General features: G+C 36.0%; 1 protein-coding gene across 8 annotated transcripts in view; it reads left to right on the forward strand.

The window, feature by feature from the left end:
* The window catches only part of KANSL1L (KAT8 regulatory NSL complex subunit 1 like), a 126,181-nt gene that overhangs the window by 66,782 nt on the left and 35,052 nt on the right, over positions 1 to 24,347 (forward strand). For 6 of the 8 annotated variants that reach the window (XR_011467606.1, XM_070387259.1, XM_070387289.1 and 3 more), the window contains one exon: positions 14,857 to 15,061. Coding sequence is in view for 7 of the 8 variants with exons in the window: in XM_070387259.1 (XP_070243360.1) it covers positions 14,857 to 15,061 (205 nt within the window). In the remaining variant the exon portion in view is untranslated. The remainder of the gene's footprint in view (positions 1 to 14,856; positions 15,062 to 24,347) is intronic. The other 2 variants (XM_070387292.1, XM_070387296.1) reach the window with 2 other exon arrangements.

The following is a 24,347-nucleotide window of genomic DNA, read 5'->3' on the forward strand; positions in this document are numbered from 1 at the left end:
GCATATCTGAGGTTATTGATATTTCTCCCTGCAATCTTGATTCCAGCTTGTGCTTCATCCAGCCCAGCGTTTCTCATGATTTACTCTGCATAGAAGTTAAATAAGCAGGGTGACAATATACAGTCTTGATGTACTCCTTTTCCTATTTGGAACCAGTCTGTTGTTCCATGTCCAGTTCTAACTGTTGTTTCCTAACCTGCATACAGATTTCTCAAGAGGCAGGTCAGGTGGTCTGGTATTCCCATCTCTTTCAGAATTTTCCACAGTTTGTTGTGGTTCACACAGTCAAAGGCTTTGGCATAGTCAATAAAACAGAAGTAGACTTTTTCAGGAACTCACTTGCTTTTTTGATGATCCAGGAGATGTTGGCAATTTGATCTCTGGTTTCTCTGCCTTTTCTAAATCCAGCTTAATCATCTGTACCCTCACGGTTCACATACTGTTGAAACCTGGCTTGGAGAATTTTGAGCATTACTTTACTAGCGTGTGAGATGAGTGCAATTGTGTGGTAATTTGAGCATTCTTTGGCATTGCCTTTCTTTGGGATTAGAATGAAAACTGACCTTTCCAGTCCTTTGGCCACTGCTGAGTTTTCCAAATTTGCTGGTGTATTGAGTGCAGCACTTTCACAGCATCATCTTTTAGGATTTGAAATAGCTTAACTGGAATTCCATCTCCACTATCTTTGTTTGTAGTGATGCTTTCTAAGACCCACTTGACTTCACATTCCAGGATGTCTGGCTCTAGGTGGGTGATCCCACCATCATGATTATCAGGATGGTGAAAATTTGTTTATAGTTCTTTTGTGTATTCTTGCCGCCTCTTCTGCTTCTGTTAGGTCGATACCATTTCTGTCCTTTATCGAGCCCATCTTTGCATGAAATGTTCCCTTGGTATCTCTAATTTTCTTGAAGAGATCTCTAGTCTTTCTCATTCTATTGCTTTCCTCTATTTCTTTTCATTGATCACTAAGGAACACTTTCTTATCTCTGCTTGGTATTCTTTGGAGCTCTGCATTCAAATGGGTATATCTTTCCTTTTCTCCTTTGCCTTTTGCTTCTCTTCTACTCACAGCTATTTGTAAGGCCTCCTCAGACAACCACTTTGCCTTTTTGCATTTCTTTTCCTTGGGGATGGTCTTGCTGCCTGTCTCCTGTACAGTGTCACGAACCTCCGTCCATAGTTGTTCAGGCACTCTGTCTATCAGATCTAATCCCCTGAATGTATTTGTCACTTGCACTGTATAATTGTATGGGATTTGATTTAGGTCATACCTGAATAGTCTAGTGGTTGTCCCTACTTACTTCAGTTTAAGTCTGAATTTGGCAATAATGAGTTCATGATCTGAGCCACAGTCAGCTCCTAGTCTTATTTTTGCTGATTGTATAGAACTTCTCCATCTTTGGCTGCAAAGAATATAATCAATCTGATTAGGGCCAGGAGATCCTTAGAAATCATTTTTTGAGGGCAGTGATCAGCACAGTCAAATATAAAATATAGTCAAGCACAAGGACCCAGGACAATAAGGTAAGGAAAATGAGAAAGTAACAGCAAAAACATGCTTTCCTGGTGGCTTAGTGGTAAAGAATCTTCCTGCCGATGCAGGAGACACAGATTCAATCCTTGGTTCGGAAATACCCCATGGCAAAGAAAATGGCAATCTGCTTCAGTATTCTTGCCTGGAGAACCCCGTGGACAGAGGAGCCTGGTGTGCTGCAGTCCACGGCATTGCAAAGAGTTGGACTCAACTTAGCACGTGAGTAACAATAGCTGTAAACCTCATAGGCCAGCTATTACCGAAGATACTGGTCACATAGGTACCTGGAGTCACTGAGGTACCAACTATTTTTGTCATATCTCTTGGGAAGGTAAAATGTTGCTGAATTGTTTTTGGTCTACCTAATTTGCTTGGGACTCTGTAATTAAACCAAGTACTCTTAAATTGAGGATAAACACACTATTGGGTTTTTTTCTCTTATTATGTTTTATTTTCATATTATACTAGGAAAACATACCTTCTCAAAAGACTGCCTCGGGACATGTAATCTCCTTTCTCCCCCCTAAAAGATTTAAACTTTTGTTTATTCTTAATTATAGTGGCTTTTAATTTAGTGGTTTGTGGGGAACTTGAGATTATGGAAGTACATATATACTTTTTCATGTACTTTTTGTTTTCAACATTTTGTGACCTTGGGCAAGTCAGTTAATTTCTTTACATTGCATTTCTTTAATTCTAAATTTACTGGGATACAAATATTTTCTAAAGTAGTTTCTAGTGCTAGTAGTCTTCAATCAAATGTTTATTTGTAAAGAATTCCATTTATTCAAACAAATGAAAAATAAAAACAGAAAGGTCTCAGTACAGCTTAAAATGTATATCTCTTTGTAACATCATTATTGTTCTTTGCTTTGGATGTTTTATGTTAGCTTATATCTAGAGATTTAGTGAATAAAGAGAAATTACTCAACACATTTTATTACCTTTAAAGCATAATATAAAATTTATTATGGCAAGAAGTACCCAAGACAATAGGAGGAATGATGATCCTCCTCAAGTGTCAAAAACTTTCGAATAAGCCATTTGGTAAGAACTAAGTCAAATTTATTACACATTGCCTTTCTTGGATGATTCTCATCTTAGTTTTTCTTTGATAACTCAGGCTCATCCCTGTGTCCACATCCTCACAGACTATCAATATTAATAATTGTATATCAATGAAAGAATTCACTTAATAGTTAGCAAATACATACCGAGTGATACAGGGTGCCAGGCATTGGATTGGCTTGGGTTGTGATGTTGAACAAAACCAGGTGTGGTCTCTGACCTTATGGTATAGAGTCTAACTGGGTAAAAATGGTATCAGCTGAAGAACCACGCAAATCAATGTGTAATTGAAAATCCTGGGACTTCCCTGGTGGTCTAGTGACAAAGATTCCATGCTCTCCATGCAGGGGGCCCTGGTTCAGTCCCTGGTCAGGCAGCTAGATCCCCCACACCGCAACTAAAAGACTCTGTGTGCCACAACTAAGACCTGGCGCAGGCAATAAATACATAAAGAAACATTTTAAAAGTAAATACTAAAAAAAAAAATATCCTGGTGGGACTCCCTTGGCAGTCTAGCGGATGGAAGTCCATGCTTCCAAGGCAGAGAGCTCAGATATATCCCTGGTCAGGGAACTAAGATCCCACATGCCACAGACAAAATGTGAAGAAAAATTTTAAATAAAAAAATAAAATTAAAATCCTGGTCAAGTGCTATGAAGAAAACTCATTGCATTGTTAAATAGTTCTGAAATTAGATGGGTCTGAGATCAGTCCCAACTGTAGAACTTAGTAGCATTGTGATTTTAGGCAACTTTCTAAATCACAGTTAAAATGCAAATAGTTTGCTTGCTGGGTTATTGTGAGGATCAAATGAGAGAAGTGTGATATAATTTTACTCTTGTTTTTTACTCGTTTATTATCTACCTTCCTGGATGAGAATGTAAGCTCCGTGACAGTAGGAATTTTTCTGGTCTGTCTTCTTAACTGCTATTTTCTTGACATCTACATCAGAGTCATAACATGGGCATGAATAAATACTTTTTGAATGAATGAAATGTCTTTTAGGATTTCTTACAGGTAATCAGCATTCCCCCCAAAATATTTTGTACTTATTTGCTTTTTCTCTGTCATAGTCGGATTGATATGTTGTTAATCTCATGCTGCCTCCTGCAGTTCTGCTTCCTCTCATCTAATTTAACTCTGGATTAGAAAATCAGATAAATAAAGTCAGAATGGTAGAAGTACCTGTCCTCTGATAAGAGATTCTGAAGTAAAAGATAAGGCCTCTCTCTTAATACTAACAGGAGTGAGCTTTCATCCATGGACTCATTGAGATCTTTTTTGGTTATTTAAAAGGCGTTTGCAGTTTCGGCTGTATTCTGTATACTTGGACTTACTAGATAAGTAGACTCGTCAGTGCTTCTAATAAAGCATTCTCATTCTAGCTTTATATCACATCATATCATATATATATATATATATATATATATATATACACACAAACACATATTAGTTAGTTAGTTAGGTTTAAGAAACTAAAAAAGTTTGGTTACCTATTCTGTGTTGTTATTTTTAGTGGACCACATAGAACTTAATGTTTGATACAATTTTTTCTAAGTATTTAAGGTAATTTTTATAATACCCTAATGATCTGTTCTTATGTCTAAAGTAAATTCACTTGGTTAATTCAGGGCAGCTGTTTTGCCCACTTTTTATTCATTGATTCCCAACCCCTATCTTTTAGTTAATTGCAGCATCTCCCAGAAGTCCGAATTATTTTCTTAGCTTTATTAATCTTGGCAGCAGGGTTTAAGATGAGTCACCAGGAAAGACTGAAAAGACTGAATCTTCAAACAAATGAAGCATTACATTTTATCATCATAGAGATAGTTATTTGTTTTTAGATCTCATACTCTAAAATGAAGATATAATGTTGTAAGTACATCTTCATTTACCCCATGGGGTATTATCTCTGGGAAAGTGAATTTCTACTTGAAATAATGTCTAGAATTTTTGTTGTTGTTGTTTTGCTTTAATGGGTCCCAGAATATGATATGAAATTAAATTCTAATGAATCATTATCATGCTATTTATTTCCACAAATGATAATTATCTCACAAAATGTAATGATCCTTTCTAACTGGGCATCATAATTGAAAAACTGCAGCTGAACTGATAAACTAATCACATATAAAGTAATTCTCTTACCTTCATAATATTTTCAATAGTCACTTCTCAGTTAATGAGAAAACATTGTTAGCAAATTCTAGGCTGAAGTTTTCAAACATAATTTTGAGTTTCTGTGACATTAAATATTGTATCAGCTAGATGTACAATATCAATAAGGAAATAAAATGTCTCCTGATGTGTTTTTAAAGTAATACCAATAGGATTTATTTTCTTTTGTAAAAACTCTACTTTTCCCTTTTAACCTCTATTAATATAAGTCTTAAACTTAATGTTATAGAAAATGTTTAAATCATGATACAACCACTGGAAGACATGTCATGTAACTATTAAAAAAATGATCTGTATTAAAAAAGATGTGGTCATATAGGAATGTACTTCCTTTAGAATGTTAAGTGGAAAAAATCAGGATACCAAAAGCATTGTGATACCATGGTGTCACAAAGAGTCAGACACGACTTACCAATTGAACAGCAACAGCCTTAGACCCTCATAGGGGTATGATTTTATAGGGGAAGAAAAAGAGACTTAAAGGAAAAAATCAAAATTTTTTCCTAATGCTATATTTGTGTTTAGATGCAAGGATTTTAAAAAATATTTTAGAATTTTTCAGATTTTTTCTCTTTGCAAATTTTCCTTTAAAATGAAAAAAAAAATAGTGAAATATTAGAAAGTCTCAATTTCAAACTATATTCCATATGTCAGAAAAACAACTCACAGATTATAGTGAAGAATCTGAGCTATACTCCCAAACTATAGGTTAGTTAGAAATGTTTGATAGATTTTATGTCCCTGATAGCTCAGTTGGTAAAGAATCGGTCTGCAATGTGGGATACCTGGGTTTGGTCCTGGAGTTGGGAAGATCCCCTGGAGAAGGGAAAGGCTACCCACTCCAGTATTCTGGCCTAGAGAATTCCATGGATTGTATAGTCCATGGGATTGCAAAGAGTCGGACACGACTGAGCCACTTGCACTTCACGTTCAGAAAAAATATAGTTCTCATATAGGCTTCCTAGTCTCCTTGCCTTTATACTCTAAAAAGTCCTCTTGAAATTAAGAGCCAGAGGGTGGGAATGGCAGATGGCTCTACAATATTTGATCTCTTTTCCTCTCAAGCTTTATTATGTAAAACTTGAACATATAGAAAGCATAGAAAAGTAAATCAGCTTATTCCTAGCTTAAATAGTTCTCAATATTTTGCTACTCACTTCAACTATTTCTCTTCCTGATATATTTTTTTCCTATGAACTTAAATAAATTTTATTGATATTTTAACTATAAAGACTTTCATTTATTTCTTTGATAAACTTTTTTTCAACATACCCACCATGTTGTTATCACCTGCTAATTTTTTATTATTCTTTTAATATTTTAGTCATAATTTATCACTATCATAAAATTCTCTATCCATATTCATATTTTGCCAGTTGTCTCAAAGTCATCTTTTTATGGACAATTTATTAGAATCAGGACCCAAACAAAATCTGTATTACATTTGGTAGTTATGTCTCCTAAGTCTCGTATTCTCGAATAGCCACTTTAAAATGTATTATAAGTTCCTAATGCCAAAAAGACTGAAATTATAGATGACATTTTAGTGTTCTTATAAAATTAATATAAGTTCATTGTACAATAACTTAAAAATTCAAGAGCTATCTAGAAGAAAGTGGAAATCACTTGTATTGCTCAGAGTATATTTCCTTCCTATCATTTTATACATAATTTTCATTGTTGAGCTCTATTGGAAGTTTTATATCTTATTTCAATAGTATATCTGAAGCTTTTTATACTTAAAATATTTCTTTTCCATTTTAATGGTTGTGTAAAGATGTACCTTAATATTTCAGAGTTAGGTAAATAACTTAATTTTTTTAAATCAGTTCAGTCACTCAGTTGCGTCTGACTCTTTGCAACCCCATGGGCTGCAGCACGCCAGGCTTCCCTGTCCATCACCAACTCCTGGAGTTTCCTCAGACTTAGGTCCATAGAGTCGGTGATGCCATCCAACCATATCATCTGCTGTCATCACCTTCTCCTCCCACCTTCAATCTTTCCCAGCATCAGGGTCTTTTCCAGTGAGTCAGTTCTTCGCATCAGGTGGCCAGAGTATTGGTGTTTCAGCTTCAGCATCAGTCCTTCCAGTGACTATTCAGGACTGATTTCCTTTAGGATGGATTGGTTGGATTTCCTTGCAGTCCAAGGGACTCTCAAGAGTCTTCTCCAATACCACAGTTCAAAAGCATCAGTTCTTTGGTGCTCAGCCTTCTTTATGGTCCATCTCTCACATCCATACTGGTAAAACCATAGCTTTGACTACAGACTTTTGTTGGCAAAGTAATGTCTCTGCTTTTTAATTGCTGCCTAGGTTGCACAGAGTCGGACACGACTGAACTGACTTAGCAGCAGCAGCAGCAGCAGATTGGTCATTGCTTTTCTTCCAAGGAGCAAGCATCTTTTAATTTCATGGGGGCAGTCACCATCTACAGTGATTTTGGAGCCGAAGATAATAAAGTCTGTCACTGTTTCCATTGTTGCCTCATCTTTTGCAATGAAGTGATGGGACTGGATGCCGTGATCTTAGTTTTCTGAATGTTGAGTTTTAAGCCAGCTTTTTCACTCTCCTCTTTCAGTTTCATCAATAGGCTCTTTTCTTTAATTCCTCTTCACTTTCTGCCTTAAGGGTGGTGTCATCTGCATATCTGAAGTTATTGATATTTCTCCCAGCAATCTTGATTCCACCTTGTGCTTCATCCAGCCTGGCATTTCACATGATGTACTCTGCATATAAATTAAATAAGCAGGTGACAATATACAGTCTTGACATACTCCTTTCCCAATTTGGAACCAGTCTGTTGTTCCATGTCCAGTTCTGTTGCTTCTTGACCTGTATACAGATTTCTCAGGAGGCAGGTAAGGTGGTCTGGTACTCCCATCTCTTGAAGAATTTTCCAGTATGTCATGATCCACACATAGAAGAAAATAATAGAATGGGAAAGACTAGAGATCTCTTCAAGAAAATTAGAGATAGTAAGGGAACATTTCATGCAAAAATGGGCACAATAAAGGACAGAAACGGTATGGACCTAACAGAAGCAGAAGATATTAAGAAGAGGTGGCAAGAATACACAGAAGAACTATACAAAAACAATATTAATGACCCAGATAACCAAGATGATGTGATCACTCACCTAGAGCCAGACATCCTGGAGTGTGAAGTCAACTGGGCCTTAGGAAGCATCACTGCAAACAAAGCTAGTGAAAGTGATGGAATTCCAGCTGAAGTATTTCAAATCCTAAAAGATGATGCTGTTATCAACAATAACAACCAAATGTAAGTATTGTACTCAATATGCCAACAAATTTGGAAGACTCAGCCGTGGCCATAGAACTGGAAAAGGTCAGTTTTCATCCCAATCTGAAAGAAAGGCAATACGAAAGAATGCTCAAACTACTGCACAATTGCACTCATCTCACACGCTAGCAAAATAATGCTCAATATTCTCCAAGTGAGGCTTCAATCGTACATGAACCAAGAACATCCAGATGTTCAAGCTGGATTTAGAAAAGGCAGAGGAACCAGAGATCAAATTTTTTTTAGAGACACATCTAATTTAGAAGATCATTTTACAGTGTATTCCAGCATTTTCTTGTTGCTACAGTTGAAGAGACTTGTATTTTTGAGTGAATGGGGAGGGGGGTGTAATTTTCCTACTTAATTCCTAGAGTAGGGAAAATGGGCTGGTCAAGGCACTGTTTTCTCTATATGTAGTAGATAATGCCTGGATCTCGATCACTGGTCATCTGAGAGGTGCTTGTTTTTGCCATGTGGAAGACAAGTAGTGCCCCTACTAGGCCATTTTAGTGAGTTTCTATAAAGTCCTATTTTATGTAATTTCTTTAAAATATCTTTGAGTATATCTGAGTAAATAATGTGTTCATTTCTCCAAATATTGTCAAGAAAAAGAAAGATAGTAAATTCAACTATTGGCAGGACGCTGGGCATCAGGGAAGGTTTGGAAAAGGTTGCCGCCTACTTTAGCTGCTATAGGTTGAGGTCATCAGACAACTCCAAAAGACAAAAAGTAGACTTGAAATAGAGATTACAAATTATGCAAAAATAGTGATTCTTAGGCATGTACTTTATGAATATGTCAGTTTCATAGGGATCTTAAATCAGCACGAAGTGTGTGGCTTAATATAGGAGATGTTTTTTCTTCCACAGTTCTGGAGGCTAGATGTTGAAAATCAAGGTGTCAGGCAGGGCCATGTTCTTTCTGAAGGTTTAAGGCAGAATCCTTCCTTGCATTTTCCTGGCTTCCGGTAGTTCCTAGCAGTCTTTGGCGTTTTTGGCTTATAGACCATTTCTCTTCTGCCTTCACATGTAAGGATGTTATTCCCTGGGATCTCTTCCTGAACTCTTTGTTTCTTCTTATAAGAACATCAGTGACTGGACTTAGGGCCATCCTAATCCACTCTGACATCATTTTACCTCATTAATTACTCCTGAAAGTCTGTATTTCCAAGTAGGGTCACAGTCTGAGGTTCCTGGTAGATGTAAATGTGACAACACTCTTCAGCCCCGTATAGCAAGTATGGGTATTTGTGTATAAGAATAGATTGGTAACTGGCAGGCTATCATAATCTCTTAGATAATACACATTCTAATTTTCTTCTCGATGTGGAGTTCTGCTTTTCTTAAGTGTGTTTAGTATAAGAGTACATGAATGTAGGGGAAATGTTGAAAAGTACTAAAACAATATTTTAAAATTCTGTGTTGAGTACTTGTTTTCTGCTGCTATTTCTTGAGATTAGAAGATAAAAATAACTTTATGAAATCTTGTCTGTGTTTTTATGGTTTTAGCTTTCTAAATTTATAGCCAGGCCCAAAAGTTTCTTACTTAGTAAAAGCATTTGAGCATGGCATTATGATGATGATTCCAGTCCTTCTAAGAATACAGTTTGGCTTAAGCCAAAAGTTATTAAATACTTGAACAAGTTACTAAAAATCTTAGACTATCTTTCATTGAGTTTTAACACATGTATACCTGTGGTGGATTCATTTCGATATTTGGCAAAACCAATACAATATTGTAAAGTTTAAAAATAAAATTAAAAAAAAAAACAGATTGAAATTAGACTGTTCTTCCTTATTTATTCACCATTTTCTCCATCACCAAGATGATACCAAGAACTTAGCAAATATATGTTCCTATAAGCCCATATCTTTAGATTGTTTTATTAATTTTGATACAAGTGAATAATGTTTGCAGAAAGTGATTTTGGTAGGAATTAATATTCAAATATCAGTTAAAAGATTTTTTTTTAATTTAAATTTTATTTTATTTAACTTTACAATATTGTATTGGTTTTGCCATATATCAAAATGAATCTGCCACAGGTATACATGTGTTCCCCATCCTGAACCCTCTTCCCTCCTCCCTCCCCATACCATCCCTCTGGGTCGTCCCAGTGCACCAGCCCCAAGCATCCAGTATCGTGTATCGAACCTGGACTGGCGACTCGTTTCATATATGATATTATACATATTTCACTGCCATTCTCCCAAATCATCCCACCCTCTCCCTCTCCCACAGAGTCCAAAAGACTGTTCTATACATCAGTAGAGTATACTAATGCATATATATGGAATTTAGAAAGATGGTAACAGTAACCCTGTATACGAGACAGCAAAAGAGACACTGATGTATAGAACAGTTAAAAGATTAAATGCTTCACTTCTGGGCCTTTAGTTTCTGCAGTAATCAGAGTAAAATTTTAACTAAAAAATTCACTTGAAAATTCCATTTATTCTCTGTAAAAGCAAATTGAATGCCTGTCGTTATTCATAAATATCTTAACTGCTAAGATTTTCTGGAATTGTAATAGACAATCAGTTATATCAGAAAGTCATTACTATTAGAAAAATTAGGCAATGTTAATAAAACAGGAACTCATGACTTTTGAAATATTTTCTTCGATAAAACTCTTGGTCATTTTGCACTTTTTAAATTAAAAGAAAAAATTTAAACTTTATCCATGCTTTCTCTTTTACAAATCAAAATATCTTACAGTTCTCATCTGCTTTATAATACTTACCCATTTATAATAGGCATATATGATTATAAGATAAAATAAGGTACATCATCGCTTACTATCAGAAACTAACTTTTGTAAGTCAAATTAAGAGATTTAGAATGGAACTCAAGGCAGTGTAAATATGTCTTATTTTTCTAAATGCTCTCTTATAACCTTCTATTTAGAGCTTCTTTTGGCTCTTAAACTGTAATGTTCCATGTTTACTCATTCACTAAACTATTTGGGTAAGGTATGTAGTGTTATATGCTTCCCATATAAGGTATGGGCTTCCCAAGTGGCTCAGATGGTAAAGAATCTGCCTGCAGTGCAGGAGACCTGGGTTCAATCCCTCAGTCCAGAAGATCCCCTGGAGAAGGAAATGGCAACCCACTCTAATATTCTTGCCTGGAGAATTCCACGGACAGAGGAGCCTGGCAGGCTATAATCCATGGAGTTGCAAGGAGTCGAACATGATTGAGCAACTAACACTTTCACATTATGTGGTATTATATATATACCCTGTGCAAAGCACAGAGCTGGAGTGATAAATCTGAAAATGTATATATGTGTACATTTCTCCATTCATTCTATAAATATTTATTGAGCATTTGTCATATGCCAAGTATAATATCAGGAACTTCTGATAAAAAGTTAAAACACAGTCTCTCTATTACTTACAGTTTTAGAAAAGGAAAAAGACACTAATCAGATAGTAACACAGATAATTGTAAAATTGGCATCATGAAAAATACTATGAAGAAAAGGTGAATGGTACTATCAGAACTCAGAAGGGAATTTGACTTTGTCTTTGGAGAGACTATGCAAGGGCTCAAAGACTTACCTGAGGTACTGACTTTTGAACTGAGAGCCAAATGGTTATTGGAAATTACATAAGTGAAGAAGGATGTGAGAAAATTCCTGGAAGCAGATATTATATATAGTAGGTTTAGTACTGGAGCAAGTGTGAGTTGTTTGGAATTAAAAGAGGCAATGTGGCTGGAACACAGAGAAGGAGAGGGAGTGTGACACATGAGGAGGCTGAGAGAGCAGACCAATCAGGGCCTTTTCCATTAAGGATTTAAGTATTTTTCTCAAGAGCAATGAGAAGGCTTTGAGAGATTTTAAGCAGTGTAGGCATGGAAGGAAAGGGTAAAACAGGACCAGATTTGTTTTCCTGAAAGATTAGAAGGGACTGGATGGAATAAAGTGTGAATGAGGGGGGCCCAGTTACAAGGGTATAGGAGGAATTCTGGCGGAAAAAAGCTTGGATTAAGAGAGTGGTAGTGGAAATGGAGAAAGGTGTAAGCCCAAAAACCACCCTCATTTCTTCCCCCTCCTCAATTATTTAGTTTATTCTAGAGCCAAATTGTACTATCTGCCTATTACACAGGGGCCCTAGGCTATCCTTTTGGAGATTTTTATTGTTCTCTGAACAAAAGCTTCCAGTTAGAAATCTAAAGGAGTGTGATTTGTGTCCTTACCTGGTACTACACCACTTGTAAGCATGCTATTTCAAAATTATATGTTGATATTTATTGATAATTTTTGTGACAATTATGACAGTACTTGGCAGTGGCTTATTGTATCCTCAGTTTCTGGGGTTTCCTAGGGTACCCACAACTCAGTGGGAAAACTTAGCCTTGTCTCTTATTGAAATGTTTTTTTCTTCCTGGGTTTTCTCCTCCTCCTCCGGTGTCTCTTACATCTCCTGCACTGGCGGGCGGGTTCTTTACCACTAGTGTTAGGTATTGGATTATTATCTCCTGAGGGGAAAAATAACCTTGGATTATAGAGTCACTTAGGCAGCGTTTTGTTGTCCTCCAAATAATTTCCTCTTGTTCTCCTTTTCAGTAAGATTCATTCTCTTTAGTGTAAACCATTGGGCAGAATAAGTGAGTTTATCAGTGGTTTGCAGAGTTTATCAGTGGTTTATCATTTATCAGTGGTTTGTAAAGGGTAAATAACCCTTTACAGCAGCTTCCCAGGTGGCTCAGTGGTTAAAGGATCTGCCTGCCAGTGTAGGAGATGCAGGTTCAATATCTGGGTTGGGAAGATCCCCTGGCAGGCTATAGTCCATGGGGTCACAAAGAGTCTGACACAACAGAGTCACTATCACTTTCATCAATTATTTATAAAGTGATTTAAGTGCCAACTTTGGTGAGCTTTTTCCAATGATACTGTATTAGTCTTTGAAACTTGAAAATGTAACATTTAGAGACACAAATAAGCTTTCCATTTATCTTTAAACTAGCCTGTGAGCCTCTCACCAGTTCAAAAGCTGAGAGATGTCATTCAGTTAAGAATATAGTGGCTCACCTCCTTATACCTCCTTCAGGGATGGGGAAACAAGTGCCCACTAACAACTAGAGAACTGAACAGAGGAAAGAACTGCTAGAACTGTGCTCCAGACTGCTAGAATAAAAACTCTTCATTATCCCTAGATATTACCCAAGCAATGTCTCTTTTAAGGAGCCAGTGTCATCTGCCTAGAGATTATTTCTCACTTTCTAGAAGAGCTACCTTTTGTGCTAGATCTACTCCTACGTTCCTGAATCCTCACTCTCCTGATGTGATCACCTCTAGTACTAACCACCTACTAATCGGTCTTTTTCCTGACCTTGGTTTACGTCTGTATCCGACATGCTTAGTACCTAACTTGATACTGGCTATCACCTATGCCTTCTGTTTACCCTTGATGTGGTAGCCCAGGTCAAGGGCTGGTTTCTCAAGAGCAGACTGTTACTTAGCACGTTATACACTTCAGGCTTTTATAGTCATACATATGATATATTACAAAAAGTAACATCAGTATATGAGACTGGACCTGTTAATTTGAGAGTATTGGTATATCCTAAACCTTTCTCAGATAGATAATCTTTAGAATATTTATTAACTGATAATTAAAACATTCATGACTAGAGCTTTCTGAAGACTGAAGTTAATATTTTAAAAATAAAATATTTATCATCAGATTTTTTTCCCTATACTGGTCTGGCCAATAGACATACTCAATTGTGTATTTGTATGTAATCACCAAATTCCATATTTTATTATTCTCTTTTAGTTTCACCAACAGAAGCCATTCAGGTACCTTTATTTCTAGTTTCTTACTACTATATAAAGTTTTCTTGAATTACTTGCTTTATCTGAAAGAGAATATTGTGCAGCATTCAAAACCAGTGACACAGCTATAGAAAAACTGTATCTTATGTTTACCTTTAAACACTGATTCTACTTGAACCAAATAGCACATTTAGAATTTATTTGTGATTAGCAATAGCACATATAGATTCACTTGTTGATCTTAGAATGCTAAGTTGGCTAGCTTTTGTTTATATAAATAAGGTTGAACTGGTAGATTATAGTGCCTGAAAAGCTGAATATTTTATATGTAATATACTGGTATAAATAAATTTATGTGGTGACAGCATTAAATCCCTCCTGATCTAAAATATTTAAGTATTTTAAAATTAATATGAGGGATAATTATAAAATTATGCTTATTTTCATGTGTATTTTGTGTGATCTGATAAAATATTTTATAGTTTGTATCTTCTGTATCATCAGAAATTTTAAAAAATTCTTAAAATGTAGACAGATTGCATCTTTGTTTCAGAATCCCCTGGTAAGATATGTAGTGCTTATTTAAGAGCAGCTAATGATGTAGTGATGAGACTTTAGCCTTTTTAAAATCTACAATCCTGTGTAAATTCACCCTTATTGAAAAAGAATTTGATGTAGATGCTTTTAACACTGTAATATTCATGATTATTGATTTACAGTGAAATTTACATTGTACTAGTGAATTTATGTGAGCATCTCTAACCTATGGGATATTTATTTTGCAGGAGAAAATACAGATTCTGTTTTCACAACTTGAAATGTAATTTTCCATTAATATTGATTCTTTCATCAGTTGTTACCACAAAATTGGCTAAAATTAATGCTCCTCTGTCATAATAGATCAAGGTGATTTACATTTAGTTTTCTTTGTCTTTGTTTGTTTTGTTTTATTCCCTCCACTCCCCAATTATTTCATGGCATTTCAGTGCTTCAGAGAATTTAGATGAGCTCTCTTCCTCCAGTAGCTGGTTACTTAACCAGAAGCACAGTAAGAAAAGGAGAAAAGACAGGACAAGATTGAAATCTCCATCCTTGACTATCATGAGTACAGCAGCTCGAACAAGGCCACTTCAGAGTTTCCACAAACGAAAACTCTACAGATTGAGCCCAACATTTTATTGGACTCCACAGGTAAGGTTGCCTTTGGGAAAACATGAACAAAGATTTTACTGTCCATATATTTAACAAGTGACAGGATATGAATTGTACATAGTTATTTAGAAGAAGTGAGATTTAATAATTTTTGTAACATAGCAGTGTATTCTGAAATTCTCACATTTCCATTTTTTTAAATCATGTTTAAACTAATCTGAAAGAAAATTACATATCAAGTTGATTTTGAAATTTTACCGGTAAGGGTAATAAGACACAAGCATGTTATATATTTGTCTTTTGCTTAGTAAAGAAAAAGGTAAAAATCTACAGGGCTGTAGTTATTTTGGAGGAAATGACATCGCTTTCCTTTATAGGCGTAGTATTTGTTAAATTTGATGAGCACCCCTTTTTCATATAAGCAGTGAAAGTTTAGATGACCATGCTTACACTTTTTACAAATAAAATATGCTTTACTAAAAGCATTCATTTTGAAAAGCATGTTTTTCATTTATTAGCAAAATATTAGGTTTACATCTTTCAGTACATATCTTAAATAAACTGTGATGGAGGGAAAAATAAGTCATCTCTAGTTATCATTAGGTATAACATGCTCTTTTTCTATATTTTAAATAATATGTCAGAGGAAAGGAATTTATCTTTGCTTTAGTGTTGTTTTTGAGTATTACTACATTAGCTATTTTTAAATATATTTCTATAACAAAATCAAGATGCTTTGTTTCATTAGAAACAAATTTCAAATTTGGTTTTATAGGATCCTTTTATAAATAGGACTATGAATTCTGACAAATTAATTCTTATCAATAATTTGATTTTTGCCATTCTGTAGTTCAGCTACTAGTATGCCCTCTCAACTTGAAATTTTTCAGTTTTATTTCAGAATTTTCAGAAATTTTACATAATTAATCAACCTAATAGGAAAATATTTTATTTAAAGTTTTTATATAAGAAATACTTTATTTAACAATTTTTATTTAAAGTTGCTATAAGCAATAAATATTTGAAATTGATTTTATAATTTCAGAGTTATAAATAGAATTGTCTAAGAGAAATATTTCACATATAAATAGGTCTTAATATTCTAACTGGAAGGAATCTATTTGAATAATTTAGAATATTTGCTCAGTATTGCTAACATACTGTGTATGCCTTAGTAATGTGAAGAATGGCTTGGAAAAGTGAACGAATTTAAAACTTTCAGTAAACAAAGGAGAAACAAGTCTAATATTATTGTTACTAATAGGCCATATAATTTATCATATTCCAGTCATAATGCTAAGCATATTCAGTATATTATTTTTTTTAGTCTTCAAACATATAACTACGAGGCATTATTAATCCCAGTTTTAGATGCAGAAATTGAAGTTTAGGGAGATTAAGTAACTTTCCCAAGGTCATATAGCTAGTAAGAAATAGGTCTGATTCCAAAGCCCATGTTCTTACCAATTAATATTTACATTGGTAATGACAAAAATAACCCAGATGTTTTTTAATCAGTATTTTTATTGCAGTATAGTTGATTTACAGTGTTGTGTTGATTTCTGCTGTACAGCAAAGTGATTCAGTTATACACACATATATTTTTTTTCCTTAATATTCTTTTCCATTATGGTTGTCATAGGATATTGAATATAGTTTTCTGTACTATACAATAGGACCTTGCTATATAAAAGCTTACATCAGCTAACCCCAGCTTCCCACTCCATCCTTCCACCACATGTGCTCTTTTAGCAACCACCAGTCTGTTCCCTCTGTCTGTGATTCTTTCTGTTTCATTGTTAGTTTCATTTTGTCATATTTTGGATTCCACACGTAAGTGATATCATATGGTATTTGTCTTTCTCTTTCTGATATACTTCACTTAGTATGATTATCTCTAGTTGGATCCATGTTGCTGCAAATGGTATTATTTTGTTATTTTTTATGACTGAGTATATTCCATTATACCACATGTTCTTTACTCATTAATCTATTGATAGACATTCAGGTTGTTGCCATGTCTTGGCTGTTGTGTATAGTGCTGCTGTGAACATAGAGGTGCATGGGTCTTTTTGAACTATAGTTTTGTCTGGATTTATGCCCAGGAGTGGGATAACTGGATCTTATGGTAATTCTGTTTTTAGTTTTCTGAGGAACCGCCATACTGTTTTCCACAGTGGCTATACCAAAATTTTTGTTTGTTTGAAATCAGTAAAGACTGTATATTTGGGGGTTGGAGAAGGAGCTTGGTTAAAGGCACTAAGAAATGCACCAGAAAGGATTGGTTTCGAAAGATAATCCAAATTTTGAAAGGGTTTAGGTCAAGATAAAGAAAGCACTTGAGTAATTGGAACAGAGATGGAAAAAAAGTGTGTGTGTTTGCTATGTGAAAGGGTCTAGAACAATAATGTCTAATAGAATTTTCTGTAAGGATGGAAATTTCTATAATTATCTGTGCTGTCCAGTATGTTAGCTGCTAAATACATGTAACTACACATGAAGTGTGACTAGTGCAGCTGAGGAACTGAATTTTTGTTTCTATTAATTTTGATTTAAATGGCCACATTTGGATAATGACTACCAAATTGGATATGACAAGTCTAAACTCAAACTTACCATGATAGCAGTGAGAACACCTGGCACTCATTCTTGTTTTCTAATACATTCCCTACTGAAAGGAAATATGGATTGTTAGAGAAATGGCTGAACTCCAGGCTTGGGAAAGAGAGGATATAAAATAGGCCTGGAACATCTTATTGCTACCAGAAGGCAGGGACATTTTTAAAAAAATGATGATGGCATGTCAAGAAAAATAAACAAAAACCCAAGAGCTTGTTTGAATAAGCTTCACTCCCGCTGGCCAAATCTGGGGCTCTTTGAGCATCAGAATTAACAGTAATGAACCCAGTGGAAAAAAATAGGAAGCCATGAATCTATTCTGATGAGAAAGAGGGAGAGAGAGAGGATGGGAGGGAGAGAAAGGGAAAAGGGAAACTTTTACATAGAGTAGGATTCTGATTAATGTAGAATGAGCAGGGAAATGAAACAATCATTGCAGTACTCATAGTAAGAATTGGTTGGGTAAGAATCAACAATGCATGAAGAGTCTGGGGGCAGGATTCAGGTGAAGTGTGATCAGGAGTAAGATTAATATTGTCTTAACTGTATGGTAGAGAACCAGACAATAATCTTGCCTGAGTGATAGAAACTAATATGGGAAGGATGCAGTATCACTATGGGTCTGATACAATATCACTATGAAGTATTCTGACCAGCGATACATACCTGAATTTAGCCTTAAGGAAACATCAGACAAAGCCAAAATCAGAAACAAAAACTGGCCTGTATTCTTAAAAAAATCAGTGGCATAAAAGCCAAGAAAAGCTGAGGAAATGTTTCAGAGTGAAAGAGAGACTTAAGATATTTGACAACTGAATGAATATATGATTCAGGTCACAATTCTTTTGGAGGGAAAAGATTATGGGGACAATTGAGAAAACCGAACTATTGATGGTAGGTTATATTAAAATATTGTATTGATATTGAGTTTCCTGAGTGTACTACTTTACAGTTATGTGAGAAAATATATTTATTCTAAGAAATACACATAAAATGTGTATAGGGATAAAATGACTAAGGCATCCATATTATGTAATAAATTAACTCCTATGCATCTGGCATTGTGCTAGCTATGTAAGATCCTTGGCAAAATTTAGAAAATAATTATTTAAATGATTTTCTATAGTGTTTAATCTAATAGGGTATTGGTTGAGAAAAGCTTATATAAAGGGCAATGGAGAGAGGTGGGTACCAGTAACATACCGCTCCCAGTAACATATAGTAGATAGATGGCTGATCAGTATTCTCATTGCAACAAATACATGTAAAAGTTATTTTTAAAATCATCATACTATTCAATACATTAGGGCGACTTCTGGTTTCAGCTCCAACATGTAAAGAGCTTGAAAGTTGTTGCTCCTGTCCTTACAGCAAGAAGGTGAACAAATTGAAAATTGGTGCCTTTTCATGAACCCATCAGAGAATTGAGGTTGCATGGCAAATTGCCACCCTGTAATATGGAGAGACAGGCAACCCAGAGTCACAGCCAAGATCTGGAGGAGAAACCACCGCAGTCACGAACTAACTGGTGGTGGTTGTTTAGTTGCTCAGTTGCGTCCGATTCTTTGCAGCCCCATGGACTGTAGTCTGCCAGGCTCCTCTGTCCATGGGATTTCCCAGGCAAGAATACTGGAGTGGGTTGCCATTTACTTCTCCAAGGGATGTTCCCAACCCAGGGACTGAACCTGTGTCTTCTACATTTGCAGGAGCATTCTTTACTACTGAACTCATTTACTGACACCCTAACCCCTAGACATAAGATGAGGTAATTAGGGTAGACCTTAACCCAGTCTGACTGGTGTCCTTATAAAAAGGGAAATTTTTATACGTACAGAATGAATGCCATGTGAAGATGAAGACTGAAATCAGAATCAATTCCTTGGTTCTTTTATAGACCAAGAAACACCAAAGATGGGCAGCAAAAACCAGAAGCTGGGGAGAATAGAATAGGTTCTTGCTGTCTTCAAAAGAAACCAGTCTTGCTGAAACACTGATCTGACTTTTAGCCTCCAAACTATGCAGCAGTAAATTTCTGTTGTTTAAACCACTCAATTATGGTACTTTGTTATGATAGAGCTAGCAAACTGTTACAGTGACCTTATTTGGAAATAGAGTCTTTGTATATATAATTAAGCTGAAGATCTTGAAATAAGATCATTTAGGGGTTAGGATGGGTCCTAAATCATGTGACTGGTATGCTTATAAGAGAAGGGAGAGAGAGGCTGGAGTCACAGAGAAACAGAAAAGAAGCATTTGTGAGGACAGAAGCAGAGATTAGAGCTAGGGAATACGGAACATCAGGAGCCACCAGAAGCTGATAGATGCAAGGAACAGTTCTTCCCTACAGCCTTCAAAGGAAGCTCAGCACTGATAAAACCTCAGTTTTGGACTTTAGGCCTCCAGAACTGTGAGAAAATTAATTTCTGTGATTTTAAGCTGCCTAATTTGTGGCAGTTTGTTATGACAGCCCTAGGAAACTGATATAGAGTTTGGTTCCTAGAAGTAGAATACTGCTTTAATAGATACATAAAATTGTGGGTGTGACTTTGAGATTGGGTAATTGGATCCAGGTTGGAAGAATTTTGAGGTGTGTGATAATCAAGTCTAGATTCAGATGAAAACTCAAAAGGAAGTGAAGAGGATAGAAGACAAAGGTGCTGTCATCTTAGAGAACAGACGTATTGTCATGAGCAGAATGTTACTAGAAAGAAATATGAATTTGTTAAAGGTGATTCTGGTAAGATTTTTGGTAACATCAGGAAATGTTACTAGAAACTGGAAGGAAAGTGATCCTTGTTATAAAATGGTAGAAAAGTTGGTTGAGTAATACTCTACTGCTGAATGGAAATCAGAGCTTGTAACCATTGAATTCTTGGATATTTAGCTAAGCAAATTATCAAGCAAAGTGTGGAATTTGCAGTCTGGTTTCTACTTATTGTTTATAGTTAAAATATCAGAGGATATGGGATTCTCAGGTGGTGCTAGTGGTAAAGAACCTGCCTGCCAATGCAGGAGATGTAAGAGATGCTGGTTCAATCCCTTCATCAGAAAGATCCCCTGGAGAAGGGCAACCTGTTCCAGTATTCTTGCCTGGAGAATGCCATGGACAGAGGAGTCTGGAGGACTGCACTGCATAGGGTCTCAAAGAGTCAGACCTGGCTGAAGTTGACTTAGCATGCATGTATCAGAGGATATAGATAAATTGAGGAAGAAACTGTTAGGCAAAAAGGAACCAGAATTTGATAATTTGGGAAATTCTCATGCTTCTGCAAAAAATTATATAGCATGCTCTGGAGAGAATCCAAGGATGTGGCTGGACAATTTTTTGCTAGAGAGATTATGCATATGACACTGGGATCCAATTTAGCTGAATCCAGGAAATAGAGAAATCTGAGAAATCTTGAGAAATCTGTATACAGGTTAGAACTGGACATGGAACAACAGACTGGTTCCAAATAGGAAAAGGAGTATGTCAAGGCTTATATTGTCACCCTGCTTATTTAACTTATATGCAGAGTACATCATGAGAAACACTGGGCTGGATGAAGCACAAGCAGGAGTCAAGATTGCCAGGAGAAATATCAATAGCCTCAGATATGCAGATGACACCACCCTTATGGTAGAAAGCAAAGAAGAACTAAAAAGCTTGTTGATGAAGTAAAAGAGGAGAGTGAAAAAATTGGCTTAAAGTTCAACATTCAGAAAACTAAGATCATGGCATCCAGTCCCATCACTTCATGGCAAATAGATGGGGAAACAATGGAAATAGTGACTGATCTTATTTTCTGGGGCTCCAAAATCACTGCAGATGGTGACTGCAGCCATGAAATTAAAAGACACTTGCTCCTTGGAAGAAAAGTTATGACCAACCTAGACAGCATATTAAAAAGCAGAGACATGACTTTGCCAACAAAGGTCTGTCTAGTCAAGGCTATGGTTTTTCCAGTAGTTATGAATGGATGTGAGAGTTGGACTATAAAAAAAAGCTGAGTGCTGAAGAATTGATGCTTTTGAACTGTGGTGTTGGAGAAGGCCCTTGAGAGTCCCTTGGACTGCAAGAGATCCAACCAGTCCATCCTAAAGGAAATCAGTCCTGAATATTCATTAGAAGGAATGATGCTGAAGCTGAAACTCCAATACTTTGGCCACCTGATGCAAAGAACTGACTCATTTGAAAAGACCCTGATGCTGGGAAAGATTGAAGGTGGGAGAAGGGGATGACTGAGGATGAGATGGTTGGATGGCATCACCGACTCTATGGACCTACGTTTGAGTAAACTCTGGGACTTGGTGATGGACAGGGAGGTCTGGTGTGCTGCAGTCCATGGAGTCACAAAGAGCTGGACACGACTAAGCAACTGAACTGAACTCAGGAAACAGAGATGGCATTATTTAGATAAGATCTAGGGAAAACCCTCTTGTCTAATGAGAGGGGTCATCTTGACATACAGGGGAGACCCACTAGGTTTTTGAAAATGTTATATTAATAGCAATTACTGGCTTAGATTGAAAGGGTCAGAAACTGCACAAAATGAAAGTTTTTAGACCCTCAAAATTTTACAGTCAGGCAATGCACGATAGAGCTACTGAGTAACAAACATATACTAACCTTCTGAAAAAAAGAAGGTAAATCATAGACCTAAATGTGAAAGGAGAACAATAAAACTAGAAGAAAACAATATCTTCATGTCTTTGGGGATAGTCAACTTCTTAAACAGGATATAAACAATGCTAATCATAAAAGGAAAATTGTTAATTTGGACTTTGTTAAAATTATGAACCTATTTCCATTAAAGACAGCATCAAAAAGATCGATAAAGCATACACTGAGTTAAGACACTTGCTATATGTTTATATTTGTATGTCTCTCTCTCTATATATATATATATCCAACAAAGATGTTTATCCTGAATATATTAATAATTGTGAAAGTGAAGGTGTTAGTTGCTTAGTCGTATCTGACTCTCTGTGACCCCACAGACTGTAGCCCGCCAGACTCCTCAGTCCATGGGATTCTCCAGGCAAGAATATTGGAATGGGTTGCCATGTCCTTCTCCATTGGATCTTCCCGACCCAGGGATTGAACCCAGGTCTCCAGCATTGCAGGCAGATTCTTTACTGTTTGAGCCACAAGGGAAGTCATTAATAATTAAATTTATTCCTAAAAAATAAGAAAATAGCAATCCAATTAAAAATAGGCATAACCCAGAGTTGTAAACTTTAAAATGGTTAAAATAGTAAACTTTTATGTGTATTTTGCCACAGTAAGAACTTCTTTTAAATAAAAAAACAGAAAACTGAACAGGTCTTTTATAGAGGAGGGATATCCAAATGGACAAGTATATAAAAATGTTTAAAATTATTACTCATCAAAGGAATGCAGTTAAAACCACAGTGAAATACACTGCATACATATATCCTTATAATTCAGCAGTTCTACTCTTAGGAACTTTCCCAGGAGAAATGAATACATTTATACACAAAAAGACATATATAAGAATTATTGTAATAGCTTCCCACCCAGGTAGCGCTAGTGGTAAAGAACCCGCCTACCAATGCAGGAGACCTAAGAGGCGCAAGTTTGATCCCTGAGTTGGGAAGATCCCCTGGAGAAGGAAATGTCAACCCATTCCAGTATTCTTGCCTGGAAAATCCCGTGGACAGAGAAGCCTGTTGGGCTACAGTCCATAGGGTTGTAAAGAGTCGGGCACAACTGAAGCAACATTGTAATAGCTTTACTTATTAAAGTCTGAAACTACAGCAATCTAAATATCTATCGGCAGAATTGTGGCATATATCGGCAGAATTGTGGCATATCCATAAAAAGGATAGACTGCTTTTCAATAGTGTAGATGTGTTTCCCAGAATTATGTTGGCTGAAAGAAAAGAGTACATACTGTATATTAAACATAGATAAAAGTTAGCAGTGACAGACCTTACAATTGTGGTTACTTCAGTACAAGCGGTAGGACTTGCACTGAAAAGTCCTTGACCAGGAAAGGGTACAGCCAAGATTTCTGGGTTGTTGGAACTGCTGTGTATCTCGGTCATGGTGATGGTGGATGCTACATGTATATGTGTGCAAAGATTGATCATGATACGTATCTTCTTCACTATAGAAGTATATATGGATTCATGCTACACAGAGTTAGCCCATCCTTATTTTGGTCATCTCTTTTTACATAATAAACCATCCCCAAATTTAGTGGTTTAAAAACAATTTATAACCTCATGATTCTGTAAATTACCTGAGTGGTTCTTCTTTCAGTCTTGTCTAAGGGGTCTCATACAGTTACAGTGAGATGGCAGCTGGGGCTGGAGTCATCTAGGGTTTTGAATGGGCTTGAATAATTGGGTTTCATTCTCTCTTTATGTAATCTCAGAGCCTTTCCATGGAGCTTCTCCACCAGATTTTTCTTGAGCACAGTAGTTTTACCTGGTGATCCAGATTCTCAAAAATGCAAATATGAAAGCTGTCAGTGCTTTTTAAGACTTAGGTGTGGAATAGTGTGGTTTTATTGGTTAAAGGGAATCCATGTAGGATTTAATGTGGGAGAAACTATTGAAGGGCAAGAATACTAGGAGCCATCAGTAGGGACTACCATTGACCATCTCTGATTCCCAATTACTGACATCTCTCTCATATGTAAAAATGACTTAATCTTTTCCCGTCAGTTCAGTTCAGTTCAGTTGCTCAGTCGTGTCC

This window comes from Bos mutus, chromosome 2 (genome assembly GCF_027580195.1).
Source record: "Bos mutus isolate GX-2022 chromosome 2, NWIPB_WYAK_1.1, whole genome shotgun sequence".
Classification (NCBI taxonomy): Eukaryota; Metazoa; Chordata; class Mammalia; order Artiodactyla; family Bovidae; genus Bos; species Bos mutus.